The sequence below is a fragment of the Camelus ferus genome, chromosome 13 (genome assembly GCF_009834535.1).
Source record: "Camelus ferus isolate YT-003-E chromosome 13, BCGSAC_Cfer_1.0, whole genome shotgun sequence".
NCBI lineage: Eukaryota > Metazoa > Chordata > Mammalia > Artiodactyla > Camelidae > Camelus > Camelus ferus.
In genome coordinates this window covers 34,987,771-35,005,591 of record NC_045708.1, presented here as the reverse complement: position 1 = coordinate 35,005,591, position 17,821 = coordinate 34,987,771, and the positions used below count along the sequence as shown (strand labels likewise).

At 47.9% G+C, this 17,821-nt stretch overlaps 2 protein-coding genes across 3 annotated transcripts in view; both read left to right on the top strand.

Moving 5' to 3' along the window:
* The window catches only part of AGBL4 (ATP/GTP binding protein like 4), a 1,086,468-nt gene that overhangs the window by 873,791 nt on the left and 194,856 nt on the right, over positions 1-17,821 (top strand). The gene's annotated exons all lie outside the window — the stretch shown is intronic.
* BEND5 (BEN domain containing 5) overlaps positions 1-17,821 on the top strand; it is a 46,866-nt gene that overhangs the window by 13,243 nt on the left and 15,802 nt on the right. The window contains exons 2-3 of one of the 2 annotated variants that reach the window (XM_032494237.1): positions 1,977-2,110; positions 4,216-4,600. In XM_032494237.1, coding sequence (XP_032350128.1) covers positions 1,977-2,110; positions 4,216-4,600 — 519 coding nt within the window. Of the gene's footprint in view, positions 1-1,974; positions 2,111-4,138; positions 4,601-17,821 lie in introns of those variants that run through there. The other variant, XM_014553941.2, reaches the window with a different exon arrangement.

Below are 17,821 nucleotides of genomic sequence, written 5' to 3'. Positions count from 1 at the left end.
GGTGCCTTTTTTTTTTCACATGTGAAAACACCCACCCACCCCATTTCAGGATAACTTCATTTGGAGGACTTTCTCTAGGTTTTACCGTGTAGCAGCTTTTTGACTAAGAAAGAGTCAACAGTGATTGGTAAAAGACCACAGTCCCTGCTGTTGTCCAGGCCTAACCCATTGGGTGTCTTTTATTGGCATGAAGAGAACAAGAACCAGCCTTTCTTATGAAACTAGACCCCGAGGCTTGCTCCTCTATTAGCGGGAAACACCATTTTCATCTCTGATCAGGAGGGGCTGTTAACAAAGACCACATCTTCTTGTCCTGGGCAGTTCCCTTGTACTCTCTGCCCTTCTTAAGTCACTCCTTTATTTTTTAACTTGCATCTTTATTCACCTTAGGCTTAGTGAAATAAAATGATTCTGAGCATGTTGATCATAGCAGTTTTAACGTCCTGTTCATTGAGTGCCTAGTGTGTACCAGCACTGTGTGGTGAGCGTGTGAAGCACTGCTGGAGTCCCCACACTCCCTTATAGAGGAGACACCTGAGGTCATGCTTCCAAGGCCTTGTTCCTCCCTCCTCACCCTGTCACAGGAGAGCTGAGATTCACGCTGAGGGCTCTCTGATACTGGGGTCCCACCCCTGATCAGCTGGGGCTCCATTCCTAGAACCATTTAGGATGACTTGACATTTGACTACATTCTGGAATAGTTAGGCACTTATAAGCTTTCTTCTCAGCTTTGGTAACAAGTTGTGAGGAGAGAAGCCTGGCTCGAAGGAAGTGTAAAAGCATGTTTAACGCACACACACACTCACACATAAAGACCCTAAGAGATTGGACTTAACCATTACCTGGCCACATGCCACATCCAGCATTGGGCAACATGCTAGAAACTGCATTTAGGATACAGCGGTGAGAACCTTTGAGGAGTATAAGAAACAGTCATTCCCAGAGTCTCTGTTCAAGCCCAGAAAACAAGACCCCAAAGTATTTACTGCAAGAGACCAGTGCCAGAGGAGGTTCAAGCTTCTACCTCTGGAACCTCTCTCCTCATTTAATTTTTACTTTTGACATCTACAGTGAGAGACAAGTCTGGAAAATAAACTTTGAAATTTGTGCAGGAGAAAAAAAGAATTCTCTTTTAGATTATCTGAAGTTGAGCTTAAAGATGGAGAAAGTGAGTAGAAATAATATCCCTTTGTATTTGTGTAGCACTTTTGCAGTTTGTAGTGCACATAAGCACTGGGGAGGTGCCAGAGGCCTGTTTCCCACTCCTGGCTCTTCCTCGGGCTCACATCCTGGGCAAGCCCTTCTGTCCTCTGGCTTTGAGTTCCCTTACCTGTAAATTGAGAGAGCTGGACCACTTGGTCACTGAGGCCCCGCGAACTCTGTAATTTCATGATCTGATACCAGTGACAAGGCAGTGAATGTTACTCGTTACTCTCCCTGTATCTGTCTCCACTAGGCCTGTCCTGTGTCTGGGCCGCAGGCAGGCTCTCAGCTCCAGCTCAGGCTTTACCTCCGTAAGAGTTACCATCCTTTCATGTTTATCAGTACGTGGGCTGGCAGAAATCCCTCAAGTTTTCCTTGGATGTCACTTGGCTTAGAAAGATCTCAGTTGTCGAAGAATTTGTGTGCTGGTTAAATCTGAACTAGATAGCAATCTAAGGGCCTTCCCGTGCCAATATTCTGGAATTCCATAAAAGGCCACCCTTTAAGATGTGCTTAGGGAAGCCCCTCAGCAGATTCATTGGGCGCTATTTCCACACTTTGTACGACAGTCCTTTGAGCACATTCTCTCGATCCTGAGTTTGATCTGTGCTGCTGCTCCCAGGAGCCCCGTATGTAGGAGGGAACAGATCTTGGGTTTGTGTGCTTTTCCTTTTTAACTGGTCTGGCCTCAGTCATTCTCTAGCATTTGAGGTTATGGGCGTTTTGAGCATTTTGCCTCATAATGAACCTTGTTCTCTTGATATGCATTTTAGAAGACAAATCTGACCTGGAAAACAGTGTGATGCAGAAGAAAATAAAAATCCCCAAACTTTCTCTCAATCACGTAGAAGAAGATGGGGAGGTTAAAGATTATGGGGAAGAAGATTTACAGCTTAGACACATCAAGGTAAAAAAAACTTTCCTTTTTTTTTTTGAAATATATGGGAGCGTTTTCAGGTTTCTGATAGCTTAAGAATTCCAGTCTGGCCTCCTCTCTCCATATGACTGTCCCCTAGTGTCATAGGATGTGATTTTTCCCAATTGGGAGGCGCCTGGGACAGCTAGTTTGTGTTTACTGTGCTGGCTGACTTTCCAGGGAACCTGACTCGTGTTGTGCCACCACCATGCCCTGACCTGTGTGCACCATCTGTGCAGTGTCATCACTGCAGAGGACTGGGAATGGTGCTTTTCCCTCTGGCCTGCAGCTCTGGGCAGGTCACTGCCAGGCTCTAGGAATGTAAGGTAGCTGTTCTTGGGTAGCAGGTCAGAGCCAGTCACTATCAAACTGCCCCCAACAGCTAAGGGTGGACTCACGAGAAGATAGGGTGTGCCAGGTCACAGGGGGGTTCATGTGACCCTGAGTTGGAAGAAAACTTTTGCATGAGGTTGCATTTCCTTTGGTGTGTGCCCCAGTGGGTCTCCTCCAGCCCTCACTTGTAAGCCTGCTGAATATCTGTTCAATAAGCCAGATTTTTTTTTCTTTCTGCACAGTGGGTATCCCAGAGGAAGGGAAGAGGAAGAAGGATGCCTTGACCACAGTCTGATTTTGGACACAGGTCAAGGACATTCCCAAGGTCCAAAAGATGTAGCTGAGTTCAGTTCATGCCTTGATATTGTACCCGTGTATGAGCCTGGACCCTGTGCTGGTCCCTGGGGTCATAGAGATTAGAGAGACATGGTCACTGCCCTTGGTGGTCTCACAGTGTAGTGATCAGACTATCAGATGTCTAAAGTGCTCATTACAATTTTAGCAAATAAATTCACCTAGACTAGGAGCACTTCATCCCAGTGGATGAAATGACAGGTTAGGAGTTTGTCATGTAACTTAACCTCAGAGTTGTTTGTTTTTTTTTTTTTTCTTTTTTCCAAAAATTTCAGGAACTTATTGAGAGGCTAAGGCAGGCTTGACCTGACACAGTTAGGTTGTCTGGAATCTTGTGTCCTCAGTTGTCTGCACCTCCCACAAGTGCTGGCAATCAGGAGAGCTCCTAGCCCTCCTGCCCTGGGTGAAGAATTCAGTTGGTCCTGTAACTTCCACTCCCCCTCAGTGGAAGCTTTGTCCACTTGAGCTGGAATTTCCTCAGGCAGCTGAAACCCCAACCCCTGGGTAGTCCTGGATAATTCTCTTCTCTATAAACTGTCCTCTCCACATCCACATCTTGCTGGGCTTCAACTTGGCCAGAGTCCAGGGAGAGGTTCGCAGATGTGGGGGAAGGAGCCAGTGTTCTAAGTTGGGCTCTAAGTTTGGGGTCTGGCTCTGTCTGTAGCTCACCATGTGACCCCTGAATATACACCTTCCCCTCTCTGAGCCTGTTTCCTCACCTGTAAAATGAGAGAGTTAAACAGAAAGAAACTTCCAGTGCTAGCATTCTTTGAACTTTTCCGTTAAGTAAACATTTATCGAGCCGCTGCCAAGTGCCAGTTCTGAGTAGGCAGTGGAGAAACAGAAAATAAGACGTGGTTCCTGCCCTAGATTACAGTTCTTAGCATCTGTCCCAACTAAAGCATTCTTGAGGAAAAGTTGACTTGGTGGAATACCCTTTTTGGGGGGGAGATTGAGCGCTTTTATGTTTTTGTTGTTGAAGAGATGTGAGTGAAGACCCCTGGGATGGCTTTTGCTGGCCTGATTTCTTACTGATCTCTACAAATACCCTGAACACCCCACCATGAGCAAGTCACTATGCGTGTGGAGTGGGAGGCTGGGGAGATGAGGGCGGTCGTGGTATAACATGCACCTAAGAGGCAGAGTGATGGAATGGGAAAAATGCTGGCCAGGAAACCAGAGTTCTGGTTCTGCCACCCACTGACTGTGTGACTTTGGGCAGGACCCTTCCCCACTCTGGACCTCTCCCCCATTTGTAAAATAAAGGGCTTTGACTAGAGTGTTTGTGCAGGTTTCTCCAAGCACTGATGATCTGTGGTTCTGTGATTCTAGGATTGTCTGGGGAAATATTGAGCCGCAAGAAAGTCCCAGCTGCCCTTGCCTGAACTGATTCTCGTTGTCCTACACAGAGACCCGAGGGGCGGAAGCCGAGCGAAGTGGCGCACAAGAGCATCGAGGCAGTGGTGGCCCGGCTGGAGAAGCAGAACGGCCTGAGCCTGGGCCACAGCACGTGTCCAGAAGAGGTCTTCGTGGAGGCCTCGCCGGGCACAGAGGACATGGACAGTCTGGAGGATGCCGTCGTGCCCCGGGCTCTGTACGAGGAGCTGCTGCGCAACTACCAGCAGCAGCAGGAGGAGATGCGGCACCTCCAGCAGGAGCTGGAGCGGACTCGGAGGCAGCTGGTTCAGCAGGCCAAGAAGCTCAAGGAGTACGGGGCGCTCGTGTCCGAGATGAAGGAGCTCCGGGACCTCAACCGCAGGCTGCAGGACGTGCTGCTCCTGAGGCTTGGCAGTGGTGAGTGCCCCGCAGGCCGCCTGCGCTCCCCGCGGGCAGGGGGTGGGTTGTGCCGCTCCTCTTCCAGGAGGGCTCTGGGAGGCGGGGCCAAGAGGAGGGCAGGGACTTGGCTCGGCAGCTACCCAGGGAGGAGCCACTCCCCTCTCAGAGTGAATCTGAGCGGAGCTTGTGGAGGTAGCAGCCATAGCAGTCCGGAACACGGTGGGCAACACTGAGAAATGTGGCTCGGAGAACGAGAGCCGGAAAAGTATTTGCCACCCCTCATTTGTGCATTTTGCTCAGCCAGAGGCACCAGGGGTCACAGGAAACCTCTCCACGGAGATTTTAGGACAGTAAAGAGAGCCTGACGTGATCCTGAAAACACATATTACTTTAAGTCAGCAAGTGATACATGCCACGAGAGAGATGTAGATAAAATAATAGGAGAGTTTAAAGGATGGAGCGAGGTTATTTGTAACTTAGGTAGACTTCAGGAAGAAGGTGGGCCTTGAACTGGGCCCCAAAGGGTGGGTGGTATTTCAGGGCCCGGGAGGAGGCGGAGGGCAGCAGTCGCTGAGCATGAGAGAACATCTGGAACGTGCCAAGGAGGAAGACTGCAAATGTGGTTACAGGACAGGTGATTGAAGACCTTGAACATGATACCTGCCTAAGGTGTCTGGACTTGTTTTGCTAGAATGAGAAAACACTGAAAAGCTTTTGAGCAGACACATGACCTTAGGAAGATTAATATAAAAATGTATAAAACCCCTTTGGTTTGCTCAACTTAATAGGCTCTCATATTGTAACTGATTTTAACAAACTAGGTTTTCAGGTTTTCTCATCTAATGTAGTTTAGAGGCAGGAATCGGGAAATCTGAAATGCAGCAGCCTTGCCAGCAGAGAAAAATGACTGCTTACCTAAGAGGAGAAGACAGAAGTGCTCTTTCAGAACACAAGAATCCAGAGTTGTAGAAGATAGAGGCCAGTCAGTACTGAGCGAGTGGGTATAACACAAGTTGTAGTCTCTACATCCCCTGAGGACAATCATCAATGACCCCGTGTCAGTGTTCTTTGCTTCCAAAAGGGAGTAGTCTGGTCTAGAAACACAAGTGCAATCCCCAAAGTTTAAATTAAATAGTTTTGTACTCAAGAAAGGAGGCTCGTGTTATCTAGATAATACATTTATGTGTAAAGCTTCATGCCTCTTTGATGTTTACATAAGTGTGCTCTTACCCTGCCTTACTTATGTTTATTGGTGCCTTTTACAACCTGGAGTATGTGCCCAAGGCAGTGTCTCAGTAGATCTTCAGAGGGGCCTAGAGAGTCAGCCAAGAGGCCTTTACATGCCCTTGTCACAGAGAAGGAAACTGAGGTTGGAATTTACCTGCAGTCACTTGAGGAGGCAGAGGCAGGGCTCACCTCAAACCACGTCCCTGATTCCTAGGCTGGTAATGTCCCTTCTCCCCATCTCTGCCTTGACCTTGGCCATTCTCCATAGAGGCGCACAGTGACACTAAAAGGTTAGTGGTATGCAACGTAAAAAGTTATTAAAATTCTTTAAATATGCTATAAAATCTCAAAGAGAAACCCTAACTGTAAAAATGTGTGAAAGCTATGTTGATCTTGAAGTGGGGAGAGTGGGGGGCAGAGAGAGAATTGTGATTTTCAGAGAAAAAGGCCATTTTCTGGCCTTCAAAGGAATAATTTTAATTTTCATTGCACTCTGCATGCCATGCCTTTTGTAAACTTCTTGTTGAGGGGGAGGGAGGCAAAGCATACAAACAGAGAAAACTCTCCACACTGTTGTTTCAGTTCAGTTCTCAGGGAAATTGCCTGTTTTGCATGACCATGGACTGAGTTTAAACTCCAGAAGCAACTCGTAACCCTCTGGGACAATAAGACACCCCACATTTTGCACCAGTATATGCCTCTTTAGCCCTAAAACACTTAGACAGACTTGGCCCCAGCCGTAGTTTCAGTGTCTTGATGGTTCTGGGCTCTCCCACTCCGCAGGCCTTGAATGCCATCGTGAGAGCTGACGGCTGGCTCTTCTCTGATCTGGGTCCCTGTCATCATCACAGTGGGATGGACTGAATATAAATCAGTTCCAGCCACAAGTATGCACGGAACACCCACCATGTGCAGTGGCCTGTGCTCCAGGGACCATGGGTGTCCAGGAAAATCACACCTACTGCCCCCCAACCTGTGAAAGTTTTAAGTCCATTGATTAGTACTTGTTAATCAGAGGATGAAAAGTGCCATGCTTGAAGATAAACCCACAAGAATATAATAAAAGGGTCTCTACCCTAAGGGGAGTTTGTATGTTTTCATGGATATAGTCTAGTCTAGTCTTTGGAACCAGGCAGGCCTGAATTCAAACCCAGTTTCCCACTTCCCAACTCTGTGGCTTCAGAAACCTTCTTTCCTTGCTTACTTCCCTCCTTCCTTCCCTCCTTTCTTCCACAGTTACTGACTCATATCCACTGTGTGCCAGGCATTTTGCTTAGTTGATAAAGTTCTGTGAATTCAAGATCTAGCCCTTGCCCTTTGCCCTTGAGGTGCTCAAAGTTTGATAAGGGAGACAGCCACCGACACAGTTAGTGCCAGCAGAGGGACAGAAGCTCTGCTGTGGGACAGCAGAGGAGGGGACCTGCTGAATTTGGTGGGATCAGGGAAGAAAGGCTTCCTGAAGGAAGTGACTTATAAGCTGGAGTCTGAAGGATGCATTTTTGTTGTGGAGTGAGGCAGGAGTGAGGAAGTTAGAAGAGTGAGGAGCAGGGTAGACAGAGGGCCCCTCTCTGAGCCTTGGTGTTCTCATCTGTAAAACGGAAATTATAACACCCTCCTCACAGCTCAGGGATACACAGCATAATGCCTGGCGTTCTGCTGATGCTCGCTTACCATTAGCTGCTTTTCCATACCGGTTAGTGAAGGGGTAAGACAGGGTCCTATTTGGTTTTTAACTCTGGCTCCCCTAACCAGTAATTGGCTGTATGACCTTGAGCAGATTAACTAACTTCTCTGCCTCTGAGGATCTTCTGTTATAGAAGATAAAAGAGCAGAGCACATATGTTCATTTGTCCATTCAGTCAGCTGACATTGACCATATGCTTTCTGAGCCTAGTAGGAACTTGGGCAGATAAGAAGAAGACTAAGACATTGGAAGTTGAGGGGGTGGGGGTGTAGTGATGGAGGTAAACATGTAAGCATGTAATTGAAATGCAGTGTAATGCATTCTGGGGGAGGGGCTAGTATTTGAAAGTAGAACTGTCTCTGGATGAGTCTGGGAAGACAGCCCCTGCTGTAATGGCTCCTGCACTGTGCACACCACCAAAAAACCTGTAACAAGGCAGAGAAGAGCCAGGAAGGGACTGAGAGACCCTCTTTGATTCTCAGCTTCACATGCCCTGTAGGAGCACATACGTCCCGGCCTGGAGCCAATGTGTGGCCTGGGCAGTACATCCCTGGCCCACTGGGCTTGGCCCAAACACTGCTCTTAGAGGCCTGTCCTTGCGTATTTTCTCCTGTCCACCTTGTCCAGGGGCTCATCTCCAGGGCTTTGTTCAACTTGCATGCTGGGTCATCCATATTGTCACAGGCAAATTCAGAGACAAGGTCAAGGATGCTCATATTTAAAAAGAAGGATCCCTGCCTGGAAGAATCATTGTTGACTCCCTCAGGCATTGTGGTCCTGCAGGCCATGGATGGGAGAAGGCAGAGAGCAGGAGTCTGGCCTCTTGAGGCTGTTGGTGGCCCCCCATAGCAGCCAGGAGTTATAAGGGTGCACCTGGTGGAAGTTAGGGGCAGAAGGGTAGGGGCAGTGTGGTATAAAAGATGTTTCAGAGACTTCGTTGGGTGGCTACTTCTTCATTTGTGTGTTAGGGGGAGGGGGGGGAGGAGGGGAGGCAGGCCAGGGCTCCGAAGGGAAGGAGGGAGAAGGGAAAGGAAGTTAGGAAAGGGACGGACGGGACGCAGGGAGAAGGGGAAGGGAAGGGAAATGACGAGGGGAGTGAGGGATGGAGGGAAGGGAGGAAGGAGGGACGGAGGAAAGGGGGACGGCGGAGGAATCCGTCATTTTCTTCTCCTCCTTCCTTTTTCTTTCTCTTCTTTCTTTCTTCTTCTCTTCTTCTTTCCTTTCTTTCTTTCTTTCTTTCTTTCTTTCTTTCTTTCTTTCTTTCTTTCTTTTTCTTTCTTTCTTACTTTCTTTCTTTCTTTTTCTTTCCTTCCTTCCTTCCTTCCTTTCGTTCTTCCTTTCGTTCGTTCTTTCTTTCTTTCTTTCTTTCTTTCTTTCTTTCTTTCTTTCCACAAATAAACACAAGATAGATTTAACAGAATAGATTCTCTAGAACATGGAGTCATGGAGTTGCGAACAAGCTTACAGATGAGATAGGCTGTTGGCTTATGTTTCTAGGAAACAAGCTCACAAAGTGTCACAGGCCTGTTTCCAGGGGTCTCCCTTGCCCACATACCCTTCTTTAGCCCTTGGACTTCATTTTTGCTGATATGAGGGTGACCCCCCCCCCCCAAAGGACATTTTCTCTCTGTAAAACAGAACTTTCCTTTTTCATGATCTTAGCATAGGAGGCAGCCCTCTCTGATAGGAAGGAAGCTCATTCTCTATCCCCGTGGACCCCTTCTCTCAGGGCCTCTGTGATGATATCAGAATTGAATCAGGAAGCATATGTAAAGAAGGTAGCCCTGTGACCAGCACAGTATAAGTGTTCAATAAATGTCATTTTCTTTCCCCTTTTCTCCCCTTTCCTGTTGACTTTCTTCTGAAGAAGTAAATGCTGAGGACACAAAAAGCATGAAGGTCTTCTAATTTATAAAGTGCAAATTTATTTGTATATATATTCATTCATTTATTCTTTCATTCATTCAATAGACATTTATTGAAAGTATGCTCTGTGCCAGGACCGTGTTAGGTGCTGGAAATAGAAATGAACAACATGGTCCCTTTTTACAGCCAGGCTTTTGTTGTTGTTGTCATTGCTAGTTTTTTTTTTTTTTTTTTGGGGGTTTTTTTTGGTGTGGAAGGTAATTAAGTTGACTTATGTATTTATTTTTTTAATGGCTGTACTGGGGATTGAACCCAGGACTTCATGCCTGCTAGGCATACACTCTTACCGCTGAGCTCTACCCTCCCCCAGGAGAGTCCCTTTTTAAAACATTCACAAGCTAGGGAGGTGAGGGTGGTGTTTATTAAACCAGGGCTTGGCAAACTCAGAGAATTCCAAGGGGCCAAGGGGAAGCAGAGCCGTGAGAGCCAGTTGCAAGGTAAGCTCCGGTGTATGAGAAGGACCACACATGGGGGCGGTAATTAAATTTACTTATTCCCCTCAGCCAGATTCCTTGTTCTTAGAGGTCAAAGACCGAGGCTTAGATGTCACCCTCAGCTTTTAGCACTGTAAGTACCTCTTAGATGGTTCGAATCGTTTTGGTGTAATTCAGGTAATGTTAGTTCAACTAAGGCTACGAAGGGGCTCCGTGAGGAATGCGGAGAGGAGGGGAAGGAATCCCTGCCTTCAAGAGGCACACACAGCCCAAGGCAGGCGGAACACAGACCTGTGCATGGACACCAAGCAGAACAGAGCAAGCGCGGTGACTGCAGGAGGGAAGCCTGTGACGGCTTTAGGTTTTGTGTGCGCTTTGTCAGAGAATGTAGGTGCAAATGATGAATTCTGACCAGAAGAGGCACTGATAATCAGAATATTAACATGTCCATGACACTTTACAGGCTTCAAAGACCTTAACATTTTTATCTTATTGGACTGTTCCAATACCCTTATTGCAACACCAGGTAAGGATTATTATCTCCATTTGAGAGAGGAGAAGGCAAAAAGAGGGGATAATGTTCCTGTTGGCCAGATCACAGGCTGGTTGAAACTTTTGAAGGAGAAAAGCCATTGTGGCCTGCAGATCTGTCTTGGCTTTTTAGAGCTGAGTTTCTATCACCTCTGTTCCCCTTTGGGCTCGTGCCTTGTGTTCTTTCCAAGGTCCGTTAAAATACCAGCTTTGATCTTTAAAATCCTTTGCAGTCTGAGCTGGATTCTTTAAGCACAGGTCTCTGATGGTGCTTTTGAAAAGGCAGCTAATGTCAGCCAAATGCCTCCTGCTGACTTTCCCTGCACTGGAGGCAGCGTGGGCTTTGGCAACAGATATTACTTGGGTTTGAATCTCAGCTGTCTAATTCTTTAACTGTGCAACTTCAAACAAACGATTTAACCCTTCTCAGCCTCTGTTTTCTCCTCTGTAAAATGGACATCTTAATGCCTACCATGTCTAGGCAGGAAAGCCTGGTCAGTGATTAAGAGCCTGCACAGGTCCTGAGGTCAGAAATGCTGGAGTTTTGAACCTTGGCTTTTCCACAGTCTAATTTTGTTACTTTGGGCAAGTTCCTTAAATTCTTGGGCCTAGTTTCCTCATCCATAAAGCAGAGTCAGCGACAGTACCAACCATTATGGTTCTTAAGAGGATTAAAGGAGCAAATGCATGTAAAGACCTCTGCCGGAGGCAGGGGCAATGGGGCACACAGTAAGTGCTCAGGGAGTGCAACATTAATGATGTAGGATCACGTGAGTATGCACATGAGATAATGTGCTTGGCACGTCATAGGCCCTCATTGTCTTATAGCAGAACACAGATCTGGTTGTCTTGGCATATCTTAATCTTTAGTCAACCCCTAATGTCTCCTGGAGATTGCTACGTTCCCTAGTAAGGCCTCAGAAATTATACTTGAATTGTCCATTTTACCACTACGCCTGGACTTGATTTCAAGCTCACTGGTCTATAGTTCTTTTAATTCTCCCTCCACCCACTTTTCCTGGGCAGAAGTCCATCTTCCCATCTTCAGTTCTCGACCAGTCCTTTTGACCCCCTCGATTCTTCAGACATCACTACTTATGGCTCAGTTTTCTCTTTTCCGGGGCTCTCCTCCTGGAGCCCATTTGTCTCAGAGCTCTTTTCCATCTCCTTCAGCTTCAGTTCATTCTCACCAGTACACGGGAGCACTCACAAGAGTTGGGCTTTGAGAGGGGCCTGAAGCAGGCAAGAGGGAGGCAGCCCAGCAGGTCAGATTTTCATACACCCGGTACCCAGGAGGCCCACAGCCTGCCACTGCCTCACGTGCTGGTGGAGCAGGACCAAAACCACTGTGTCCTGTGCCTTCTTACCCCGGATGGCGGGAAAAGGTCTAGCAGTGAGAACTGGAATTGCTTCTCTTAAAGATAGGGGCCGCCTTCCATTTTGGGGACTTTGTGTACTGTTGACTGAATCAGAATTAGCCGCAGTTCATCCTAGGTTATTTTAAAAGCTGATTACAGAGTGCTGGGACAGTCCAGGACCCTCCTTCTTCTTTCTCTCTTGAGTTCACTTTTCTGGGGCAGTGGGGATGGGGCTGAGGGAGAACTCCAGGCTGTCCCTTTGTTCCTGCTCGGGTGGCCAGAACATGCAGGAGTTTCTGGGCTTCTCTCTGTTGCCAGAACAGGAATGTGCTTCCCACTTAGGAAAGGGCTTTGCCTGCTGGTCATTGGCTTCAGTGTGGCCATGCGGCAGGCTTGTTCCCTGCTGGCTTTGCCAGTTAGAGGAAATACAGGTGGGAGAGGTGGGACAGGGCTTCTTCCAGGCAAGGGGTGACCCCTCTGAACACCTGCTTTGGGCCCGATGCTAGGTGCTTTCCAGACGTAAAGCAACCTCAGCAGTAGATAGGATCAACAGATAGGGATGTGGGCTCAGGGAGAGGAAGTGAATGTGTCTCAGACAGGAGAGCCTGGTAAAGACTTGGAGTTATGAGAGAGACTGGCTTATTTGGGAACCACATGTGGTTTCTGACTGGACTGTACAGAGAGGATGTAGGTAGAAGGGAAAGACGAGGCTGCCAAGGTAGGCGAGAGCCCCTGGAAACTGCCCCGGCCCTTACCACAGGTGGCACACAGGGGCTCCTCCCCACCAGAGTGACCTGGAGTGCTGTCCCTCAACCTTAGAGTCACCCTTTTCCTCTGAACCAGGCAAATCAATCAACAACCGTTTAGCAAAGATGAATCTTGTATGGTTCCTGCTCTAGAAGGACTTACGGCCTGAAGAGAAGATCAAGCACGGCCAAAGTCGTGGGTTGATATGTTTGGGAGATGCCAGCCCCAAGATGCAGCTCTGCCTCCCTGTAATTCCTGCCCTCAGGTGCTCCCTGTGTCCCACAGCAGCCCTTTAGAAGTCTAAGGGCAGCCCTTACGCCGCCTGCCCCACTTACTCCTACCACAGCCCTCCATCTTCCCTCCCAGCCAGTTCTGGTCCAGAACCAAAGGCCATTTCACATGCATTCAGCGTATGTGTGGGGCCTTCAGTGCCTGTCTGGCAGGGCAGACCCATGCTGTTCTGCACACCCCTGCCATTTGGATGCTGCCTGGGTCCAGACAGTTGGGCGGGGAGGGAGGTGGAAGAACCACAGATGAAGAAGCAGCCCAGCTTTCCTGGCCACCAGCTGACAGAGGATGGGCTCAGAGCTCGTAGCAGTGAAATGAAGCCTGGTGACACCCCCCCCCCCCCCGCCGGTGCCCTCCTGCACAATTGTGGATTTCTTCAGGGACGCCTTAGGAAGATCAGGGAAGGTCAGAGATGAGCTGAGGGTCCCACAGAGTGGGCATTACGTGAGAAGCTTGTGAAGTCTGAAAGCTGCAGTAAGCTGAAAAGGTGCAGGGCCCAGGAAAGAGCAAGTCTGGAGTCCAGCAACCCTGAATTTTTTGACTTTCAGCAAATTACTTTACCTCTCTGAGCCTCTACAAAGATAATAAGATCAATTTTGTAAGACTTCCATGAGGATTAACTTCTTCCTCTCAACACATGTTTAATGAATGTTCATTGTGTGTCACGAACATTGTCCTAGGTGCTGGGGAGATAGCCCTCAATAGGACTATGGCTGTCCTCAGAGTTTCCGTTCTAACCAGGAAGATGTTAAACAAATAATCACTTGACACTGGGTGTCAAGATTAAAAGATTTTTTTTTTTTAAATAGGAATTGTACTGTAAGATACTAACAAGAAGATGTACAGTAGGTATCAGTCACCTTTCTTTTTCAGGGAGAAGCAAATATGTCCTTTGAAATGGGCATCTGTGATTCCTTAAAGTGGGAAAAATACCTTGAAACCCACAACTGGGGACCTGGGCCTGCTTCTGCTACTCCGTCTTTCTGGGCTTCTGCCCCATGGAGAGGGGGCTCTCTAGGTCCCCTCCGGCTCTGCTGCTCTGGGATTCTGACTCCCTGAGGGACCAGCCCCACTCTGGAGGCCTCCACGTGAGCTGCAGGGGTCTTGCCCAATCCAGTACCTCAGGCTAGAATAGCTTCTCCTGCCTCTGCCCAGCAAAGTCTGCCCTCACCTCACTCAGAGAAGGCTCAGAAAACGCAGGAGTGTTGGGGGGAGGATCTGAGGAGCCGGGCCTGACAGGGATCCCGTCCCCCCACCTGACTACTGCTCAACCTTCCCTAGACTTGATCACCTATCAAGCTCCAGTCAGAGCTCACCTCTTCCCTGAAGCCTTCCAGGATCCCTGAGCCAGTGCTGATCTCTCCCTCCCCAAACCTGAGCAGATCATCATGCTGCCCACTTCCTGGCCAGCCAGTGAGCCTTGATTATGTGCCTGCCTTCACTGTATGAAGGTAACTACCCTGCCCCAGCCCTTCACTCCCAGCCAGCTCCTACCCATCCATCTTCCAAGCCCCAGGACAGCAGTTTGTGATCGTCCTTCCTAGTCTCCTCCAGGTGTAACACCCCCTCCTTTGCTTCTGTTCTCCAGTCTTTGTCCTCACCCTTGTCAGCCACATGGGGTGGTGATGATCTGTTGCCTGTCTCTTTCCACTACCAGCTACAGTTAAAGCCACCCAGCCCAGGGCTGGCACTGACTAGGTGCCTAGTAGATTCTCACTGAAGGCAGGAGACTGGATTTTACCCACACACACACACACTCACTGGAAGCATAATGGGGCTTAGAAATAGATGTGTGACTATGGCAGCAGGAGAGTGGCTGATGCCCTGTGAGAGGGGATGGTGGGGCCACAGAGGGGAACCCACTGCCTGGCTCTGAGCTGTCTCGCCTGTCTCTTTCCAAGGCTTTTGTGTACCTCCTCCTTCAGTGTTGCTAGCTGTTTCCGTGCTCGGTCTCTTTTAGGAAGTGGTCTCTTTTTTCCACCAAACCCAGTGTGCCTCTGTGCTACAGTAGGTGTGTGCGTTTGAGGATTTTGACTTGATTCATTTTGCATTTAGGAAGAAACTAGAATTATACCTATAGCAGAGAAACTTCCTATTCACTTGCAGAAGTAAATGGAAGGATTTAATACTTTTTATGAAAAATCTAATACTAGGCTTTTGGTTTCAACAGAAAATAGAAATGTTTTTTAGTGCCCAAACATATGTGTGTGTGTGTGTGTGTGTGTATATATATATATATTTTTTTTTTTTTAAGAAATAGATGAATTTTAAACCTCATGGAAGTCACACAAGTATTAACTTTTTAGAAAGGTTTTCAGGAAGAATAACATTAGTCCAGTTTAAGCTAGACAAGAACAGAGAATAGTATAATTTCATTTATTTGTTGTGCCAACAAACATTTGCCAAGCCACTTACTCTGTGTTGTGATTCTCATTTTATGGGAGAGGCCCAGGAGCTTAAAAAGATAAAGTAAGTAACAGAACCAGGATTTGCACCACGTTTTCTAGCATTAAATCCAGTGTTTGTCCATCAAGCTATTTATATGACATGTAATAAGAGTTTCACATGTTAGTCTCAACTTCTCCAGAACTAGAACATGCCGTATTTGTCTCTGGGTCCCCAGTGCCTCTCACAGGGTTCAGTCTTGGTGTGCAGTCAAGGGGTGTGTGATGAATGGGCTTATGAATGACTGAGTAAAAAAACAAGCACTATCTTTTATATTTTTTCAAAAGCTTCCTTTACCCAGCTGAGAGGTTTCTCTCCATGGAAGGTATGTTTTCTCCAAAATAAACCTGAAATGGATCAAAAGGCTTTTTTTTTTCATTTCTACTCTTCCCACAAAGTGAAAAAAGTTCCTTTGTTACTTAAAATATCTACACCAGATCCTGCGATGCCGCCTCTTAGCGCAAGTGCTTATTATTGTGGCTAATTTGGTCGCATGTGTTTGAAGGAGAACAATGCCTCAGAAATTTTTAAAAGCAAAACAGCAATCTGAAGCGTTTGTTGTAATGAGATGTAAATTGCCAACATTGTAGTGAAGCCGACTAAAATTTGCAATGAAGTGTTTTTTCCCCCTAAATTAAAAGCACTAGAGGCCCTCCCTCTTCTCCTCAAAGAAACCACATGCTTTTTGGTCCTTCTCTTTCTGATTCTATAGTACTAAACATCCCGCTTTACTGACTGATCCATTCCTCCCTTCATCTGCCATTTCCTGAGCCTGTGTCTGAGCGTCTGTTAGGTGTCTGCCTCGGTGCCAGGCTCTCAGGAGGCATTATCAGCCTGCATGGTGACTATTGGCTGCCCCCATTTTGCAGGTAGGAAAGACCAGGCACAGAGAGGTGAGGTGACATGTCTGAGGTCATGCAGCTTGGATTCACACCCAGGTTTCCTGACAGACTCCTTCCAGGATATGCCTTGGGTCGGTCTGTCCTCTTTGCCAAGGCACCGGGTACCTCCTGTATACTGCACTGAAGGAGGCAGGTGCCGAGAGTGGTGCCCATCCCTGGCAGCCACCAGCTGTTAAACAGTGCTCACCCAGAATGTTGGGAAGCAGTGTTCCTTGAGAGCCAGAAGATCCTAGTACAGCGGCCTCAGTATTTGACAAAACCCTCTTAGTCCCTGAGGAGACCGGCACAGGGCTTGTGGGTTTGCCGTGGAGCACAAGCACCCGCTCTGGGCTTGGCCTGTGCTCCAGACTTAGGGCAAAAGACCAGCAGGGCCCCAGCTCACAGAGGACTGACTCGAGCTCCCACATGTGACGCCTGTGTGGGGCAGAGGCAGGGGGGGTGAGCCGTTATTTACCGGGCACCCGCTCTGTACCAGAGTCTGGATTAATCATTTCATATATATGGTTAACTTATTTAATCTCCAGTCTGGCCAGGTTGCTGTTATCATTCCTTCTTTCAGATGAGGCGACAGGGTCGGAAAGGTTAAGTAATTATTGATATGTAAAATTACCTGTGGAGGGTAGAATTTGAACCAGGCCCTGTGCTGAGCCCTGGTCTCTAACATAAAAACACACAGTCCCTGCCTGCCCTCAGCCCTTACAGTCTAGGGGGAAGGCAGGCGTAGAAACTGATACGTGCATCTGATTATTATTGGGAGGAAGGGTTCCAAAGGAGAGCAGACCTACCTATCTGAGGACACTCACAGCTTACCTGAACAGCAAGTGGCAAATCCAGAATGTAAACCTCAGTCTCTGACTCCAAATTCTAAGCCAAGGGGTGAAGAGAATTGCTCACCTCTGAAAGGATGGGATGCCTCATAGAGGAGGTGGCATTTGAGTCAGGCCTTGAATCCCTGGTGGCCTTTGTGGGTGGGCATCTGTGGGGTGGAATGATCTGGACAGAGGGAACAGCACCAGCAAAGGCTGGGAAGCGGGAAGGAGTGGTGTATGTGAGGAGAGGGTTAGACAGGCCACTTTGGAATGAGGAGCACAGGGTGGAGCCAAAGAAGTGACCCTTGCTCTCAGCCCTTCTTCCTTCTGATGTCCCTTATGTGTCCCTCTGTAGCCATCTGAACTGTTCATTCCCCTGGCTAGATGTTTCTGATTTCTGTTTAACAGCCCTAACTTCTACTCCATGGGCTGCAAAAAAAGGTTGCAGATATTTGAGAACAGCTTCCCATTCACCCCAACTCCCACCCCCAAGAACCTCCACTCAGCAGTAGGGCTTTATTTCAGAATCTCTGCCCCAGCCCATTTAAGTCTCTTTCCCCCTACAACTCTCTTCCTCCTCTCATGTTATGAAGAATTTACTGAGAGCCTGCAATGTGCCAGGCATTGCCCAAGGTGCCAAGATTGCAAAGAGAATAAAACTTTGCCCTTGCAGAGCTTTGGTGTGGACAGCAGACAGACTGGTAGATGGTTGCAAATATAATTCGCTGGAAGTATTTACAATTTAAAGAACCCCTTCCTGGTAGTGATCAGAGCAAGACCTCACGAAAGAGATACCTAAGCTCTGTTCTTCAGTCTGACCAGGGGCTTGGCAGGCAGATGAGGTGGCATTCAAAGCCAGAACAGTAGCACATCCAGAGGTGCAGAGGC